Source organism: Eptesicus fuscus, chromosome 24 (assembly GCF_027574615.1).
Source record: "Eptesicus fuscus isolate TK198812 chromosome 24, DD_ASM_mEF_20220401, whole genome shotgun sequence".
Classification (NCBI taxonomy): Eukaryota; Metazoa; Chordata; class Mammalia; order Chiroptera; family Vespertilionidae; genus Eptesicus; species Eptesicus fuscus.
Genome location: NC_072496.1, coordinates 628,270 through 647,311, shown reverse-complemented (window position 1 = coordinate 647,311; position 19,042 = coordinate 628,270). Strand labels below are relative to the sequence as shown.

The 19,042-nt window shown below is 70.5% G+C and overlaps 1 protein-coding gene across 2 annotated transcripts; it reads right to left on the bottom strand.

The window, feature by feature from the left end:
- Positions 1-443: 443 nt before the first annotated feature.
- LMOD1 (leiomodin 1) lies at positions 444-16,911 on the bottom strand. 2 transcript variants are annotated; one of them, XM_054713138.1, is made up of 4 exons: positions 16,587-16,911; positions 1,794-2,897; positions 1,412-1,741; positions 868-970 (listed from the first exon to the last, which is right to left on the bottom strand). In XM_054713138.1, the coding sequence occupies exons 1-4, from the start codon at positions 16,851-16,853 to the stop codon at positions 944-946; spliced, it is 1,728 nt and encodes a 575-aa protein (XP_054569113.1). In that variant the 5' UTR covers positions 16,854-16,911; the 3' UTR covers positions 868-943. The 2 variants fall into 2 exon arrangements, with proteins under 2 accessions (XP_054569112.1, XP_054569113.1); XM_054713137.1 differs by having other exon boundaries at positions 444-970; positions 1,412-2,897.
- Between the last annotated feature and the right edge of the window lie 2,131 nt (positions 16,912-19,042).

Sequence of the window (19,042 nt, the reverse complement as noted above, 5' to 3'; positions counted from 1 at the left end):
CTCCGTCGTGGCCACACCTGGCAGAGACCCTCTGCACCCCAAAGACGGGAACACTGCTCTGCCCGCTGCCGTGGAGGCAGGAAAACCCACTGGTGACTCCGACCCAAGGCAGGGGGGCCAGCAGCGCCAGGCGTCCAGCCAGAAGGCTGCGCCCCGTGGAGGGAGGCAGGGCAGGGAGTGGGGCTGCCCACAGCCGGGGGGAGTCAGGGGGTGAACACGCCTCATACAGCCCCGGCCTGGCTCCCTCTGCCCGTCCCAGACCCCGGAGGCCTGGTCCCGGCCTGGGCAGCCAGCTCGGGCGCTGCCCCCACGCCGCGCTCGGCAGTGAACTTGTGCTGTGGGCAGCTTGGGACCGCGCGGCTGGGACCTGGGGCGCAGGGTCCCCAGGGAGCGGGGCGGGCAGGGCCCCGCACAGCACGGAGGCGGGCATCGCCACGCGCAGCTACAGGCTCGTATATATTATCAAAATCTTACGGGGAGACACAGCGGGTCACAGCACAGCGCGTGGGTGTAGGAAAACAGCGTCTGCTTTGGCATCAAACCTGCCGGTCCGGCCGCGCCGGCCCCTCCCTCCCCCGGGCACTGTCCGTCCGTCCAGGCTCTGTCCTCGCCCCGGCCCTCTCCCTCTCCAGCGTCCGCCCTGCCCTGCACACCAGCCCAGCAGCCTTGCCCCAGGGCTCCTCAGAGCTGAATCCTGGCCCTGGAGGGCGGGGCTGGGCCTCGACGTGGTCCCGTGCACATCCTCCCCGGCTCCCCGCCGCGTGCCGTCTTCTCCGCCGCGTGCCTGAAGGACTCTTCTTGTCCGGGAACCTCGGCCCGCGGAGAGGAACCGTCTGGATGAGAAAGCGTGGCCCGGCCTCGGGACCCCGGGCAGGCGGGGACGGCAGCAGGCCAGCCGGGGGCGGGTCTGGGCGGCCGGGGGGGCGGTGCCCGCGGCCTGGCCCTACTGCAGCAGCTTGGGCACCTCCACCTGGAAGGACAAGGCAGGGCGTCGAGGGAGCCGCCGGGGAGGCCGGACGCACGGGTGGGCCTGAGGGTGGGCCCGTGGGTGGACACAGGAGGAGCTGGGCGTCTCCGAGCCCCCGGGACGACCACGGCTGTCCTTCCTCCCGCTGTGCAGGCCCAATGACCGATGACATGGCCGCTGTGCCCGGGCCTGAGCCGGACGGGGGGTCCCCCTGCACTGCACCCACGGACTCCCAGGCGCCTCTGGGTGGACGCGGTCAGGCTGGCCGCTCTGGGAGGGAGCTCACGGGGGCCGCGCCCTGCGGAGCGGCTGCGTGTCGTGTGTGTCTCTTCTAGGAGGAGGGGAAGCTGGAGGGAGAGGCTGGAGGAGCCCCTAAAGGCGGGACAGCCCCCCTGAGGGACAGCGGTGCCCCCCCCGGGAGGCCAGGCCCCTCCCCGCACTCACCTTCTTGAGCTGCTTGAGGTTGCTGGAGCGGATGGCGGCCAGCAGCTGGTCGCGCGAGTTCTTCTCCTGGGCGGGGAGAGCCCTGTCCCCCATCTTCCTCTGGGTGGCCGGCGAGAGCGAGTTCCTCAGGTTCTCCACCATCAGGGGCGGGGCCAGGGGCGGGGCCAGGGGCGGCGGCGGCGGCGGGGGCGGCGGGGCGGCCGGAGCCCCCCCACCCTTGGGCGAGTTCTTGGGCGAGGCCTTTGGAGACGGCTGCGGGGAGGGGCCCGGGGAGCCCTTGGGGGGCGCCCCCCCGACCTTGACCTTGGGCACCTCCAGCAGCCCCTTCTTCTCCCCGGCGGCCCCGGCCCCCGCGCCCCGCCGCCGCCGCCTCCTCCTGCGCCCGCCGCTGCTCCTGCAGCCGCCGCTGCCGCTGGCGGTCCATGTTGCGGCTGAGCAGGTGCGTGACGGTCATGCGGGGCCCGGCCAGCTCGAAGTGGTAGCCCAGCTTGAGCAGCGTGTGGTTGTCCTTGAGCAGCGCGGCCACCTCCATCTCCGTCTTCCCGCCGCAGATGTGGCGCTGGTTGTGGAAGCGCAGCTCGGTGAGCGTGCTGTTCTGCAGCAGCGCCCGGAAGATGGCCAGGATGCCCTTGCCCGTGATGTGGTTGGAGTCCAGGTTGAGGCTGGTGATGGCCTTGTTGGCCTTGAGCATGATGGCGATGGCGAAGGCCACGTGGTCGTCGGCCCGCGTGTTGGCCAGGGCGAACGCCCGCACGGCCGTGTTGAACTCCAGCGCCTCGGCGAAGCGCACCAGGATCTCGGGCGTGATGCAGTCCGAGTTGTTGAGGTTCACCTCCGTCAGGCTGGGGTCGTTGCTGCGCACCCGCTCCAGCGGCTCGTCGAAGATGCTGGGGGCCGCCTCCTCCCCCTCCGCGGCGGGCGCCGGGCCCTCGGCGGGGGGCTTGGCGGGGCCCCCCGGGGCCGCTGGCTTCTCGGCCGCCGCCCCGCTCCGCCTCTCCTCCGCGGGCGCCCTGGGGCCGGGGGGCGCCTCCTGGGTGACCTTCTCCTCCTCCTTCCTCGCCGCCGCCGCCGCCGGGCCCTCCTTCCCCGCAGCCTCCGTGCGCGCTCCCCCGCCTCTTCCCTTCCCGTCCTCCGGCTTCTCATCCTTGTCTCTGCTCAGGCCGGCGCTCCTGGCCCCCCCTCTCGGCTCCTCCTCCTTCCTGGGGGCCTGGCCGTCCCCCCGCCCGCCGCCCCCCGCCTCGGTCTTGTCCACGGCGGCCCTGACCCGGCCCCGGTCGATGCCCCGGATGAGCTTCTCCTCCCGGGGCTGGGGGGCGCCTTTGGCCTCGGCGGCGGCGGCGGCGGCGGCGTCCTCCTTGTCTCGGGAGAAGGCCTTCTTCAGGACGCCCCGCCGGGGCGCCCGCCCCGCGTCCGAGTCCTGCCTGGGGCCCAGGGCCTTCCTGCCGCCGTTCTTGGCGTCGGCCTTGGTCTCCGCCGGCTGGCTCTCCTAAGAATTCAGAGAAGGAAATAAACACCAGGCGCTGGCCCCCCGGGGGAGAGGGGTGGCGGTGGGACGAGGGTGGGGACGCCGTGACCACCGGGGGCCGAGAGGGACGGGCTCAGGCCCCGAACCCGAGGGCTGAGACCCCGGGGACACGGGCGGCCCCTCCCCGGGCCTTTCCTGTCCCAGACAGGCCTGTGTCCGGGGGGGGGGAAGGGGGGGAGGCCCCCGCTAGCCATGTGGGGACCGGGCCAAGGGCAGTCCCTCCCCTGGTCCGGGCTGCATTGACGGCGGAGAATTGGTGTTCATCGAGGCCCTTGGCATTACTTTGATTTCTTTGCAATTTCATGAAAATATCTGTCATCCTGGTCACTAGCTTTCACCCCCGTACCCCCCACCCCCACCCTGCATCCTGGGCTGCAGGCCAGGGCCTCACCTGCCTGCCCGGGTCCTGGCCCCGCCTCCAGGGAGGTCCGCGGGCCTCAGACATGATACCTGTTCAACACGGGGAGGTGGAGGGGGTACAGGGGACGGGGGGGGGGGGGGGGCGGGGGGGCACCGAGGCAGGCTGCTGACACCTCCAATCCAGGGCCTTTACGCCTGCTGCTGCCGCCACCACCTCACGGAAGTACAGGCGACCACACGCCGTGCGCTGAGCGTGCTCTCTGATAACCCCCGATGCCCCCCCGCCGCCCCCCGCCTTTTGGTAGAAAGTTTGCCGAGGACCAGGCCTCTCTGAGGAGCCCTGGGACCTGCGGGGCCAGCCCACCCCGGGATCTAGGACCCCGTGACCCCGCTGTGACCCCGCTGTGACCCTGCTGTGACCCCGCTGTGACCACACGGACCCTGAGGACGGGCACGTCCCGCACCTCCCGGGCCACTTTGGGGAGCACTGCCCCCCCCCCCCACGTTGGAGGAGCTGGGAGGCAGGACCATTGAGAGCAGACGCGAGAGCGAACTGACCCACCAGGACAGACCTCAGAGCCGCTGGGGCCTCAGGGGCCGGCGCGCCTTCCTCCCCGAGGGCTGAGAGGAAGGACGGGGGCCTGGTTGGTGGGAAGGGTTTCTGTCCTTCAGGGGGTGGGGGGTGCGGGGGGGACGGGGATGGGGAGGGGGGAAGGAGGAGGACTCCAGCACCCCCGCCCCCAGCCGGAGGGGCGGACGGCGCCGGCCTGGGGCACAGCCTGTTCCTGCAGCGCGTGTGCGTACACACACACACACACACACACACACACACGCACACACACACACACACACACACACACACACACACACACACACGCACGCACGCACACACACACACACGGGCCGGCGGGACCAGCGCTTACTTAGCGGCCAGTCCTTGGCTCCATCCCCTCATCACCACCGAGGGGGGCCCGGGGCCGGGCCTGGGGAGACAGGCCCTGGGGATGTGCCGTCCCTCCTGCCCGTCCCTCCTGCCCGTCCCTCCTGCCCGTCCGTCCCTCCTGCCCGTCCCTCCTGCCCGTCCGTCCCTCCTGCCCGTCCCTCCTGCCCGTCCGTCCCTCCTGCCCGTCCCTCCTGCCCGTCCCCTCCTGCCCGTCCGTCCCCTCCTGCCCGTGGGCAGCTGAAGGGACTTGCTGGCCCTGGTGCCCGTGGGGGGAGGAGAGCCCCCGACTCTCACGCTGGCTCCCGGCGCGACAGACCTGAGGCTGCCCTTCCAGGGAGCGGCCGCACCTCAACTGGAAGGAAGGGAGGAGAGGAGACGCACAGACGCACACGAGGGACGGGCCAGGACACACCTGCGACTGCCCGCAGCCTGCCCGGCGGCCCCCTCCTTCCCCCCCCCCGCCACCCGGTTCAGGGGTCTCATCCGGGGCCGCCCCCGGGAGCTGGAGGGGCAGCCGCCCTCCGTGTCCTGCTCTTCCTTCCCGCGGGGGCCCCCACGCTGCCCACCAGGCCTCCCTCAGAGGAAACGGGGTCCTTAGAGATGAGGACGTGACCGGTTTCACCCACAAGTTCAGGAAAGAAAGGGCTCCAGACCTGCCTCACCCGCAGAACCCAGTCCGTGGGGCCTTCCCTGACCTCTGACCTCCTCTGACCCGCCCCAGCCTCCCTCTGGGGCCGGGGGTGCCCTGCTGCCCACAGCACCCCAGCACCGGCCCCCTCCTCGCCCAGGGCTCCCCGGGCGCCCCCCCCCGCCGGGGGCCCGCGCGTGGCTGTTGTTGGGGCGCTGCGCCAGCCCTTTAGGAAGAACCGAGCGAAAACAGGCTGATGAATCACCAACAGCGGAACGGGCTGGGGCTGGGGCTGCCCGGCACGCCGTGGCCTTAAAAGGAGAAGGAGCCTTCGGCCGGCTGGGCTGCCGGGAGCACCTCGGAGAGGGAGCCCGGCCGACTGGGGGCACCTGGTGGCCCCCGAGGGCATGCTCTGCCTGTGGCTGCTCCCGGCTCCTGCCTAGCCAGCCGGTGGGAGGAAGGGCTGCAGTTAGAAAGAACAGGCCTCGCTCGGCCGAGGGGGGCGGCAGGCCTTTCCCTCCGGGGAGCGGTAGGGGGGACGCGCGGAGGAGAGTGGGGGACCCCGTCTCCTCCAGGCCCCACGGCCACGTGGCGTGGCTCCGGCATCCCCGGGTTGGGATCCATGTGAATGATGGACAGAGCAGCGCCCCTGCCCGGGCCTCCCGGCCACGCCCTCTGCCCTCTGCCCTCTGCCCTCTCGGCGGGCGGGCAGTCGGGGGGGGGGGGCAGTGCCCGGCTCCCTGCACCTCGGGGCTCGGCCAGCGGGCCTGTGACTCATCGGGGAGCGTGCGGCGAAGCCCCATTTTTGGAGAAACTGGGAAATCTCTGCAGAAACAAACAAGCCGCTTCAGCTCTGCCCTGGGACACGCCTGCTCCCTGCTCTTTGCCGCCTGGCCTGTGAGGGGCCCCCCAAACGCGGTCCCTGGCCCCGGGCTGTCCACACGGGCCCGGCCCCCACCGCCTCCTGTCGCCGCCGCAAACCAGGCTGCCCCTGTGCTCCCACCGCCCCGCGCAGAGGGCCCCGCGGGGCCTCCGGCTCTCGGTCCTGGTCTCCCAAGGGCTGGTCCTTCTTGAACGAGGGCCCCACACGTCCTCAGTCAGACAATCCTGTGGCCGCCCTGGGCCTGACCGCGGAGCTGGGTGGAGGGGCCGGTGTCCTGCACTCGCCTCCTGGGAACGGCACCTCCACCGGCCCCCTGTCCCGCCCCCAGCCTCTCTGCCCCCATCATCCTCCCTCCTTGCCTGGCGGGGTGCAGTGGGTGCTGCTGGGGTCCCTGGAGGTTCCTGTGGGTGCCGGGAGCTCTGCCCCGCTCGCCCCCACCCCCCCCCCGGGCAGTGGCATGAGGATGTGCAGGGCAGACGGCAGGTCCCCCGTGTGCTGGGAGCAGGAGCTTCCGACAGCAGGGCCAGGGCCAGCAATCACTGGGCAGAGACGGGGGTTGGGGGGGGGGCATGGGTGGGGGGGTGCAGTTCTCTGCCCCGGGGGGGGGCGGCGGAGGGGCGAGGGTGTGAGGAGCCCGCAGGCTGCCTGCGCAGGCGATGGAGACGGCGCGGCTTCCTATCCAGGGGGGGCCCCTCGGTCAGCCTCTGCCTGGGGAGGGCGTGGAGGCCGGAGGCTGGAGGGGGAGAGGCTGCTGGAGGCTTCCCCGCAGGCCAGGCCGGAGGTCATGGGTCACGAAGGGAAGCCCCCGCCCCCCCCGCAGGCTGTGCCTCTGTGAGCCGGCTCGCAGGTGACACCCCCTTATCCTCCGTGGGAGGGTTGGCGCGATGTGGGTCTGGTCCGGGCCTCCCGCGTGCCGGGGCGGGGCCTGTGGGAGCGGGAGATGGGCCCATCGCCTCGCCCTTCCCCGCTCCTCCCTGCACCCCAGTTTCCGGTGGAGCCCCTTCTCAACAACCCGTTCCCCCAGACGAGGGACCAGGCGCGTGCGCTCCTCCGTGGTCCGTGCAGGCGACACCTCCCAGGGTCACGGGGGCGGGGGGTCAGCCCGGCGTGATCCGCATCAGGACCTGGATCCCGGGCCGCGGGGCTGCCTGCGTGAGACTCGGTCTCCTCACCTCCGGGCCCAGCCCCTGCGCCCGCCCTGGTCTCGCAGGGGGACCCCGTCCGTGTGAGGGCCGTTCACCGTCCGCTCGGCTGGCTGCCTCCCCGGGGACGGGCGCCAGAGGCCACAGCCAGGAGCCTGGCTCAGCGGTCGGTTGGTTTGGGGCCTTGGGCCGTGTTTACCGGGAACCGTGTAAATGCCCAAATATGGGCAAACGGCTCAGCCCGGCCGCCCCGCGGCTCCCACAACACCCACCCGCAACGAGGCAGAGGAGGAGGCGTTTTCAGGGGCGTGGGAAAATGTGGTTTTTCAAAGGCAAGAACCCAACGTGACGGGGCGTGTGTCCGCGGCCCCGGCGACGGGGCGGACGCGGACCGCACTCAGCGCCGTGGGGAGGAGCCCTCGCACCCGGGGGTCGCCCCGTGCCGGGCACTGCGCCTTTAAGGCCAGGATGCAGGGCCTTGACCCCTGGCGCGGGGTGTCCCCGGGCTCTGGGGACTTGGAACGCAGTAGGGCAGGGACAGGCGGGCCAGCTCTGCGGGGAGGATGAGGTGCCCGTCCCGGCCCGGCTGTGCGCCCCCACCCCATCGCGGGGCCCCGCCCTCAGGCACGCGCTCCTCAGGACCTGCCTCCTGCGCATCCGGGCGGCCTGCTGTTGGCATGGGGGGGGGGGGGCGGGGATTGGGAAGGTCAGGCGACCTTGGGGCCAGCGCTGTGGCGGCACCTGCCTGAGAGAGCTGGTCCTGGGCTCTGCCTGCCTTTGCGCCCACCTCCCAGCTCCTGGGCACACGTCTGCCTGCACCAGGCGTGCCCGACCGCTGGGCCCCATGCCCGCCTCCTCACACCCGCTCCTGAGGCCCCTCCTGCCCCTTGTCTGGATCTGGAGGCAAAGGGCCGAGCCGCCCAGCATTCAGGGACAGATACGGGGGGGCGGGGGGGGTGGCGGCCTCGGCCGAGGATGAAGGTCCTCGCTGGGGGGGCCCGTGGCCCGGGGATCGCAGGCGAGCGGGGTGAGTCAGCCGGGAAATGTCAGGTCCCCGGGGAGGGGCAGCGGAGCAGGAGGAGGAGCTGTTCCACGGGAGGCCGGAGGCCTCTGTCCAGCACAAACAGCACGCGCGCTGGCTCGGCGCTCACGGGTTGCTTGTCAGACGGACGAGGCCCAGGGCCAGCTCTCCCTCCGGGCGAGGACTGGGACGCGGAGTCCTCCGTCCCAGGAGAGAGGGATGGACCCAGGAGAGGGCGGTGGGCGGACAGCCGGGTTCGCCTCGTGGGACAGGGATGGCGCCCGCAGCCTGCGCTTCCTGCGCTCGTTCCCGACGTCGCTGAGCCGGGCGCTGGGCTCCCGCGGGGCCGAGGGAGAGCCAGGCCTGCCCTCGGCGCCTGCAGGGAGCACAGATGAAGCCGGACCCGCGCTGGTGTGCGTGCGAGGCGCGAGGGCCCGGCGGGGGCTCCGTGGTCGGAGCACCGTCCTGTGCACCCAGAAGGCTGTGGGTGCCGTTCCCGGTCAGGGCGCTGCCTCGGGTGAGGGTCGGGGCAGCTGGTCGATGCTGCTCACACTGATGTCTCCCTCCCTTCCTCTCCTTAAAAATCGATAAACCACGCCCTCAGGTGAGGGTTGAAAACGGAGAGAAGGCGGGTGCGGGACACAGGGAAGCCCTTGGCGGGAGAGACGGACGGACGGACGGATGGACGGACAGACGGACCAGCTGGGGGGCGTGGCCTCCTCCTGGAGGACAGAGCTGGAACAGAGAGGAGGACAGGAGGGCGGAGCCAAGACAGATCCCAGGGGGACAGTCACGCCGAGCATCCAGGAGGTGGGGGGCGGGCGGGAGCCGGAGGCCCGCGTGGAGGGAGCAGACGGGGACCTGGACGGCGTTCGCACCTGAGCTCAGGTTCCCCGGTGAAACAGGACGCGAGGCCGTCCGCGAGGTGAAAGCAGAGACGGGGGGGCGGGGAGAAGGCAGCGGGGGTCAGAGAAGGACTCCCTTTGAGGTGAAAGGGCACCTGTGGAGGCTGCGGGCGGCCCGGCTTCAACCCCCGGAGCTCCTCCGTCCAGGGGGGACCTGCAGCTCGGAAGGGAGTCGGGGTCCATGGGCACAAGCTGGGGCACCTCCGGGGCGGGGGTGAGGAAAGGGGGTCTAAGCAGGAGGACTGAGGCTGAGGCTGAGGCTTGAGGACGAGCAGGTGAGACACGAGCTAAACAGGAGAGCAGGTCTGTCCTCACGGGAGTGGGCGCGGGCGCGAGCGGCTGGGATGGGAGGCAGGAAGTGGGCACGCCTTCCCCACCCCCTTCCGGAAAGGTCCAGTCTGGGGCAGAGGGTCTGACCTGGGCTTTATTTAGTCCAGTGTCACCTTTTTAAAAATTTTAAAAAATATTTTAAAAATTAATTTCAGAGAGGAAGGGAGAGGGGAGAGAGAGAGAGAAACATCCGTGATGAGAGGGAATCACGGACCGGCTGCCTCCTGCACGCCCCCCACTGGGGATCGAGCCCGGAACCCGGGCATGTGCCCTGACCGGGAATCGAACCCTGACCTCCTGGTTCACAGGTCGATGCTCACCCACTGAGCCACGCCAGCCGGGCAAGTGTCCCTGTTCACAGAGGGGTGAGGACAGGACGCGGTGGCTCCGTCCCCTGAGGGGGGGCGTCCCCGGAAGTGAGGGCGATGGCCCCGTTAGTTAAAGCTCACTCCCCACAGGTCATGCGTTGACCTTCACACCGATGCACTGGACCCTCCCAAGGTCTCCATGAGGCAGCGTGGCCTCTGTCTGCAGCTGAGAACATGAGTCACCACCACCTCCTAGGACCCAGCAATCCACCCCAGGTCCACGCCCAGCAGGAATGACGTCACAGCGCGCGCTCCAGCAGAGATGACGTCACAGCGCGCGCGCTCCAGCAGCGTGGATGGCAAATCCCTCGAACCGAGCAGCGCAAACGTCCGAGAGTGGAAATGGCCGATAAAGCGTGGCCCGCTCGCCCAGTGAGACCGCACAGCCCCGAAGGAACAGCTGCTACGGACGGACGGACGGACGGACGGCAGCGTGGGAGGAGCCAGAGGCAAAGGGCACCGTGTGGTCCTGCGTGCAGGACTGACCAGCAGGCGCGGCTGACTGTGGGGCGGAGTCAGCTAGGGGGCCCCGGGGGGAGGAGGGGGACCCCAGGGGGAGGAGGGTGGCCCCGGGGGGAGGAGGGGGCCCCCGGGGGAGGAGGGGGCCCCGCGGGAGGAGGGGGCCCCCGGGGGAGGAGGGGGGACCCCAGGGGGAGGAGGGGGCCCTGGTGTGTAACTTCTATGCCAACAAAAGCGCACGCAGGAAAACCCTGCCGTCGGTACCACATGCGACGCAGACAAGACGCCCCGAGAATCAGGAAAAGGGGGGCTGGGGCGAGAGGCTGCGGGGGCGCAGCGGGGCGTGGGCGGGCGCCGTGCCCACCGGGAGGGGTGGGGCGGGACCCGGGGACCCCTTCCCCTTGGGGAGGGAAGGTCGAGGGGAGACCCCTGACGCTGAGCAGGCCTGGCTGCTGTGGGGACGGTTCCCGGGGGTTCGGGTGCGGAAGCGGCCCCCTGGGACCTGAGGCTCCCCGCCCCCCCCCGCCCCCCACGTGCCTTCCTGGCCCCCGCGGGTTCCGCCGCCGCGTCCTGCCCTCCCCACGGCCATCGCCTGCCCAGCCCCCCGGTTCCCAGCCCGGCGCCTGCAGGGCTTCACCCCACAACCTCCAGGACGGGCGCCCTCCACCCGCGGGTGGGACCCCGCTCAGAGAGGGAGCCGCTGCTCGGCTCACCCGGCGGCACCAGCAGAGCGGACCGGACCGGGTCCAGGCCCAGCTGGGCTCAGCACCGAGAGCGCCGGCCCAGGACATCCTGTCCCAGAGCTTCATGGAAGCCGCACCCCCCTCGTTCTGCCTCTGCTCGCTCAGGGGCTTGGGGGGCGGGGGTCCTGCGGCCCCTCGATGGGGAGGTGAGGGCTGGGGGAGAGGCCAGTGAGGAGCCAGGGCTCTGAGGGGCGGGGAGGGGGGAGGGGGGGCGGGGAGGGGAGGGAGGGGGGGCGGGGAGGGGAGCTGGAGGGGAGGGGAGGGGGGGCGGGGAGGAGAGCAGGAGGGGGGCGGGAGCAGGAGGGGGCGGGGAGGGGAGGGGAGGGAGGGGGGCGGGGAGGGGAGGGAGGGGGGCGGGAGCAGGAGGGGAGGGAGGGGGGCGGGGAGGGGAGGGGAGGGAGGGGGACGGGGCGGGGAGGGGAGGGAGGGGGGCGGGGAGCAGGAGGGGAGGGAGGGGGACGGGGAGGGGAGGGGAGGGAGGGGGGCGGGGAGGGGAGGGGAAGGGGGGCGGGGAGGGGGGGGGGGGGGGGGGGCGGGGAGGGGAGGGGGGGCGGGGAGGGGAGGGGAGGGAGGGGGGGGGGAGCAGGAGGGGAGGGAGGGGGACGGGGAGGGGAGGGGAGGGAGGGGGACGGGGCGGGGAGGGGAGGGAGGGGGGCGGGGAGCAGGAGGGGAGGGGGGAGGGGAGGGAGGGGGCGGGGAGGGGAGCAGGAGGGGAAGGGGGAGGGGAGGGAGGGGGGCGGGGAGCAGGAGGGGAGGGAGGGGGACGGGGAGGGGAGGGGAGGGAGGGGGACGGGGCGGGGAGGGGAGGGAGGGGGGCGGGAGCAGGAGGGGAGGGGAGGGAGGGGGCGGGGAGCAGAGGCCGTCCTCCCCTCCCGCTGTTGGTAAACAGCGCCCTGGAGACGGCCGACCGGGCGTCCAGTGCGCGGGGCCCTGGGGACCGTGGGCTGAGCCCCGCCGAGGCGCCTCCTCTCCGCGCCCTGGAGCCTGGGGGAGGGGGGGAGGGGGGCAAGGACGCACCCAGACTTCTCCCTCCTGGTCCCTCGTCCCACCATCTTTTCAGCCGCATGAGAGGGTTTTAAAAGGTTGACTTTTTAGCGCGTTTACAGGCGACGGGCCGGGCAGTGTGGGCGGGAGTGAGGGTGCCGAGCGGCCCCCCCCCCCAACCGTCCTCACGTCCTCCCGGCAGGAGCTGGGGAGCTGTCCCTCCCGTCCTTCCTCCTCTGACCCTCGCTGGGCGCCTGCTTTGCCCCCCTTCCGGGTCAGCGGCCCCCCCCCCCGCTCTGCCCCCCCTCTGCCCCCCTCCCCCTCTGCCCCCCTCCCCCTCTGCCCCCCCTCTGCCCCCGCCACCCCCTCTCTGGCCCTCCCACCCCCCTGCAGGGCTATTCTGGGCGAGTAGCAGGCGGGTTAATCCCCTTAACCGAGGGCTGTGCCGCCCAGTGTCCTGGGACCCTGCAGAGGGCAGTCTGAGGGCGAGAGCTGCAGGTGGGAGGCCCTCCCAGCACCCCATCCCCGCGGCACCCCATCTCTGTGGCACCCCATCCCCGTAGCACCCCATCCCCGTGGCACCCCATCCCCGCGGCACCCCATTCCTACAGCACCCCACCCCTGGCACACCCCCTCCCCGTGGCACCCCATCCCCGCGGCACCCCATCCCCGCAGCACCCCATCCCAGCAGGACCCCATCCCCTGGTACACCCCCATCCCCGTGGCACCCCCTCCCTGTGTTACCCCATCCTTGCGGTACCCCCCCCCCCATCTCCGCAGCACCCTCTCCCTGCGGGGATTTGTGGGTGCTGGGCATGACCAGGGCAGGTGGGGGGAGAAGGTCAGGAGGCTGGCCCAGGAGGAGTTCTCAAGTCCCCCCTTCACCGTGGGGCCTAAAGAGCCTCCTCCCAGCCTGCTGACCCGACCTGGTGAGGAGGCTCTGCCCTGGGGATGGAGGCTCTGGCCCAGGTGAGGAGGCTCTGGCCCTGGTGATGGAGGCTCAGACCCCGGGGATGGAGGCTCTGGCCCTGGGGATGGAGGCTCTGGCCCTGGGGATGGAGGCTCTGCCCTGGGGATGGAGGCTCTGGCCCTGGGGATGGAGGCTCTGGCCCTGGTGAGGAGGCTCTGGCCCTGGGGATGGAGGCTCTGGCCAGGGGATGGAGGCTCTGGCCCTGGGGATGGAGGCTCTGGCCCAGGTGAGGAGGCTCTGGCCCTGGTGATGGAGGCTCAGACCCCGGGGATGGAGGCTCTGGCCCTGGGGATGGAGGCTCTGTCCTGGGGATGGAGGCTCTGGCCCTGGGGATGGAGGCTCTGTCCTGGGGATGGAGGCTCTGGCCCTGGGGATGGAGGCTCTGGCCCAGGTGAGGAGGCTCTGGCCCTGGGGATGGAGGCTCTGCCCTGGGGATGGAGGCTCTGGCCCGGGGATGGAGGCTCTGGCCTGGGGATGGAGGCTCTGGCCCTGGCGATGGAGGCAGGAGCGGGGAGGAGGCTGAGGGCGGAGGACACAGGAGTTGACACACTGGGGATCCAGTTCCCGAAACCTGAGCCAGGGGCCGGGTTTCACGGCGCTGCAGGCTGCACACCTGCCCGGCTCTGTCCTCCACCTGAGGGAGGGCCAGGCTGGCAGAGGCGGGTGAGAGCCGGCCCCTTTAGGGGGAGGGAGGGCGGGTCAGCTCTGCCAAGCCCCGCCCCTCACCGTGACCCCACTGACCTTCACTCAACAAGCCGAGGTGAGAGAGCAGAGGAGACATCGGGCAGGACAGGTGGGTACCCCTTGGGGCTGGGATCACACCAGGGGCTGCCCTCCACGCCCCCCACTCCCCCTCCACGCCCCCCACTCCCCCTCCACGCCCCCCACTCTCCCTCCACGCCCCCCACTCCCCCTCCACGCCCCCACTCCCCCTCCACGCCCCCACTCCCCCTCCACGCCCCCCACTCTCCCTCCACGCCCTCCACTCTCCCTCCACGCCCCCCACTCTCCCTCCACGCCCCCCACTCTCCCTCCACGCCCCCCACTCTCCCTCCACGCCCCCCACTCCCCCTCCACGCCCCCACTCCCTCAGTGTTTTAAAGCGGATCCCCTAGCCCAGTGGTCGGCAAACTCATGAGTCAGCAGAGCCAAATATCAACGGTACGACGATTGAAATTTCTCTGGAGAGCCACATTTTTTAAACGTAAACCATATAGGTAGGTGCATTGTGGTTAACTTCATTAGGGTCCTCCTACGCTGGCCTTGGCTAAACCCTCAAGGGGCCAGAGAGCCGCCTGTGGCTCTCGAGCCGCCGTTTGCCGACCGCTGCCCTAACCCACCGGTTTTCCAGGAGCGCTTCCGTTTCCCTGTCTACAAGGTGAGGATCCTTGACAACGTTTATCCACAGCGGCATCGTCCCGCCTCCGAGGAATTAACCGAACTCCTTCACGCCCCCGATGCCCAGGCAGGACACGCTCCCTAAATCCACACCCGGCTAACCGTTCGCTCCTCCTCGTCCTGGGGGACGGGCCAGCCTGGCGGCAGCCACTGCTCCTCCGACAAGACGGGACGGGACCTGCAGCAGCTCATGCCGGGACCCGGGACCCCGAGCAGCTGACGCGCTCAGGCCGGCCTGGGGCGGCCGAGGAGGAGGGACAGTCCTCAGCCAGGCAGGCTGGCTACTCCCCGTGTGACCCGGGGCTGCCATTCCACCGCCTGGGGCCTCAGTGTCCCCATCTGTATAATGGGGACAAACGGCCTGTTTCCCAAGATCCGTGCGGCTTAAACAGAGCGGCAGGTGAGGGTGCGGGGCGCACGGCAGGCTCTCTGTAAATGCCCCTCGCGTCCGCGGAGGTGGCCTCACTGTTTAGATCGACCTCCAGCTCCTTCGTGGAGTCCAGGGCAGGTCAGCGAGAGCCCCACCCCCCCCCCCCCGCCCTGCCTGCTGCTGTCTGTGAAGTCCCCGCCCCCCCCCCCAAGTTTATTCCTCAGGGAGCAGCCAGCTGGGCGTGCACCGCCCTGGGGGGACCCGGCAGGGGGTGGGGGGAGGTTTGCTTTTTGCTCGCTCCCCGACTTCTGGGTCTGGCCTCCAGGGACTTGGTAGTTTCGTGGCGGCGGTCACGGTCACGGCGTGCCCACTGCACGCCGGCTCAGAGCCCGCCCCTCCCACCCGGCCCCTTAGCATCGACAGCCCTCCGAGTGGGCGCTTCGTCGATGGGAGACGGAGCGGGTAGGTGGCCTGTGAGCGGGTTCCACAGACCGTGGTGCCGCTGCTCACACTCGGGTGCTCGCCACACCCCCGCCACTCTGCTGACGTGGCCACCTGTTGGGGTTCACCCCCCATTCCCCCCGACTTAACAGAGAGGACCCTGCCCCAGGCTCAGGATGCACCCTGAACTCTGACCAGTCAGGCGGCCCTCGCAGCCCTGGGATGGGTGAGGACAGACATGGCCACGAGGGGAAGCGGCCCGGAGGGGCACCGTGTGAGCGCACGCGTGCGCACTCCCCTGCCCGGCTCCGTGGGCATAAACAAGTGGGGGGGCCGGGGGGGGGGCGGGCTGCATGGGTCTGGCCGAGGGAAAGGCTGTGAGAAGACACCTCCAGAGCATCCTCACAGCCCCTGGCGGGATCAGCGTGCGTCTGAGCTCAGCCTGGGACTCTGCGGGCCCAGGAGCGGACGGACGGGGGGTGGGGGGGCAGGGAGGGGGGCCCTCGGGGCACTTAGAGGTGCCAACGCCTTCGGGGGCGTCTCCTTCCTTTCTCTGCTTCCTGAGGAGGCCCCACAGCGGGGCGCCTGAGCCTCTCATTTTCCTGCAAACGGTTTAGAATGTGCCCGTCGTGTTCGGAGGCCACGGCCTGGCCCCCAGGACGATGAGCCCCGAGCCTCCGGGCTCCCCTGCCTCCCGACCTCCTAAACCTCAAACAGGGTCCCCGTGGGGTGGGGGCAGAGCCGGCGCCCAGGCCCGCGTCCTCCCTTCCCTCCTCCCTCGCCCCTCCTCCCGCTCGCCCACCCCCTCGCTGTGGTCAGGGCTGCGGTGACCACGCGCCTGTGACGAGAAACACCGCCCTCCTCTCCTCTGCGAGGACACAGTCGTGGGGGGAGCGGGGGGGGGTGGGGAAGGCCTGGGCCTCGGTCCCCCCGGGAGCAGAACAGGACGAGGATGGAGGGACCGACCGGCCTTTCCTTGCCAGGACCCCCTGGCACAGGACCAGGTGGGAGGGAGGCAGCAGGTGCGGATGGGCCGGGGGCCGTCCTCGCTGGAGCGAGCGGTTTGTCCCAGGAAAACTCACAAACGAGAGGAGGAGGCGCCGCAGGACCCGGGACCCCGATGGAGGGCAGGCTGGCTCCTGCCCAGCCTGATGGGGGCGCGGGCGCTGCTGGGACCACCTTCCTGCCCAGCAGAGGGGCCTGGCCCCTGGCACAGAGCTCACGGGAGGAGGCGCCGCTCCCCCAGGAGGCTCCCCCAGAAAGTGCCGCCCCGTCCTGGGAATGTCACTCAAGCCACACAGGCCCCGCCTCCCAGACCTGCGGGCTCCGTGGCTGTGGGAAGCCCACCCGCCCAGCCTCCTGGCATGGGCCGGTCCCCGGTCCCCGGTCCCCGCAGGGAGGGCTGAGCGCCTCCTCCTGCTGGCGCACCCGTCCTTCCTCCCCTCACAGCGGGCGGGGCGCGTGAAGGAGCCCACGGGTGTGGGGGCCACGCTCAGGGCCGCCTCCAGCGCCCCCCCTCTCCGCCCCCCGCAGCCCCTCTGACGCGGGGTGCTGTCCCTCCAGCACATCACACCCCTCCCTCCCGACACGGGCACCGGGGGAGTCCCACGCCCGCTCAAAAGGGTCCTTCTGGAACAGTCCATCCCGGGAGGTGACGGGCCGCCCGCCCCCCCTGCCGCCCCTCGCCCCGCGGCCCCTCACTCACGTCCACGTCCAGGGACATCTCCCTCCGGATGAGCTTCTTGGTCGTCTCCTCGCAGAAGCTGAGCATGGCCTCCCGGTCGTAGGCGCCCGTGGCCGGCCTGTCCGTCTGGTTCCGCTGCCGCAGCCCCACGGGCACGCTGCTGTCGGGGTCCGCGCCGTCCAGCTCCTTCTCCAGCTCCTCCATCTCCTCGGGGGACAGCGTGGACAGCAGGCTGTCGATGTCGGGGTCTTCGCTCACCTGCCGGCGGTACTTGGCCACCTTGGACATCTTGGCGACGGGGCGCGGCTCTTGGGGGCACCGGTGGCCGTGCTGGGGTCGGGGGGGGGGGGGGGCGGCGCTGCGGGCGGGACAGGTGGGTCTGGACGGAGCTGATGGGCGTGGGAGTGACCCCCCGGCTGCTCGAGGACCGGGCTCCTCTGCCCGCGGGCGCGAGGCAGGTGCTGGGCGAGTCCCTGGGAGCTGCAGCCTCCGGCCGGGGCGAGTGGACCAGCCGCCTGCCAGCAGCCAATGGGGCCCGGCGCCTGCCCGGCCCGGGGAGGACGGGCCAATCCCCCGGAGGGAGGGGGGCAGGGGGCGGGCCCACCGCCCTGTCAGAGGCTGAAACTTGAGGACATTCCAGGGAATCTTGGAGCGCGCGCTGTGTGACCAAATTTAGTGCCGAGCATTTAGCCTTTTAAAGACAAGCCGCCCGCGATGAGAAAAAGAGGCAAAAATGCAGAGGCCTTCGGGGCAGGCCTGCGCCAGGCCAGCCCGGCCAGCCGCGGGGTGCAGGGGTTCAAGTGCATGTGTTACCCCCCCACCCCCCAACACCACCACCAGGCTGCCTGGATGTCCTGTGGTCGGTACCAGGTCCACTGACCCTTCCTCCTGTATTTGGTCCTGGCGGGGGGCGGGGGGTGTGGAGGGGTGCCCAGCCCTTTGCAGCCCCAGGAAACACATTCCATTCAGGATCCTGGAAACCTCCCGGCCCGCCCGCCCGCCCGCCCGCCCATCGTCCCTGCCAACCAGAGCCTGGGTGCGAGCATCGGAGGCCCCAGCGACTCTGGCCGCTCCTAGAGGGCCAGCCGTAAGCCCTCCCGTGCAGCAAACTGAAGCGGGCGGGCTGTTTGGGGGAGAAAGTGGGGTGCAGGCAGGAGCGTGCTCAAGGGCCATCAGTGCCGTTTCCAGGAAGGAAGCCCCGGCTCCTGGAAGGGGGTTCAAACCTCCCTCCCTGCCCCTCGGCTTCTTCCCGCTCCTGCGGCGTCTGTGGGGATTCCTTAGGGAGCGAGGGGGAGGGTGGGGGTGAGGGGGGGGGGCAGGTGGCCGCCACGTCTCCGTCCAGAGCACGATTCCCCGCATCCCCGCGTCTTCAGGGAAACATAACCGGGAGGGATCCGGTTGCAGCGGGCCTGGCACGCCTCGGAGGGCGCTCCCCGGCGCACCCCTCACGCCGCCGCCTCGCGCGGCCACCGACATTCAATCTCCTGCCACAGCACCGCGGCCGCCGAGAAGCCCGTGTAACCCATCGGGCAGACGCTTCGATCTTTCCTGGCGTCTCGCCACCCGAGCCGGAGGCGCGGCCCCTGCCGGGTCCCGGGATCGGATCGGCCGGGACGAAGCCTGGCCGAGCGTCTCATGCCCGCGGCGGTGCAGCTTCAGGTGGAGGCCGAGGCGGGGAGGGTGCTGGCAGGTGGGACGGCAGGCGGAGGTGAGGCGGGCGGAGGAGGCAGCGGGGAAGGAGGCCTGTGAGTGGCCCGGGGCGTCATCGGTGTCTGTGCGGCCAGCAGGGAGGGACGCTACTACCTCCGTGTGGCCCTGGCCCGTGTGGCTCAGCGGATAGAGCGCCGACCTGCGGACTGAAGAGTCCTGGGTTCGATTCCCGTCAAGGGCACAGGCCAGGGTTTCGGGCTCCATCTCCAGTGTGGGGCGTGCAGGGGGCAGCTGATCAATGGTTTTCTCTCATCATGGATGTTTCTCTCTCCCTCCCTCTACCTTCCTCTCTCTCTCTCTCTGAAATCAATGAAAGTACATTTAGAAATAACTTTGAAAGAATGATAATGTTGTGCCCCTGAAGTGTAGATAATCTTTTTTTAAAAACATTTTTTATTGATGTCAGAGAGGAAGGGAGAGGAGAGAGAGAGAGAGAGAGAGAGAGAGAGAACATCAAGGATGAGAGAGAATCATGGATCGGCTGCCTCCTGCACGCCCCCCACTGGGGATGGAGCCCACAATCCAGGCATGTGCCCTGACCAGGAGTCGAACCCGGGACCCTTCAGTCTGCAGGCCGATGCTCTATCCACCAAGACAAACCAGCCAGGGCCATAAACACCATTTAAAAAAAATACATTTTATTGCTTTTTTACAGAGAGGAAGGGAGAGAGATAGAGAGTCAGAAACATCGATGAGAGAGAAACATCCATCAGCTGCCTCCTGCACACCCCCCACTGGGGATGTGCCCGCAACCAAGGTCCATGCCC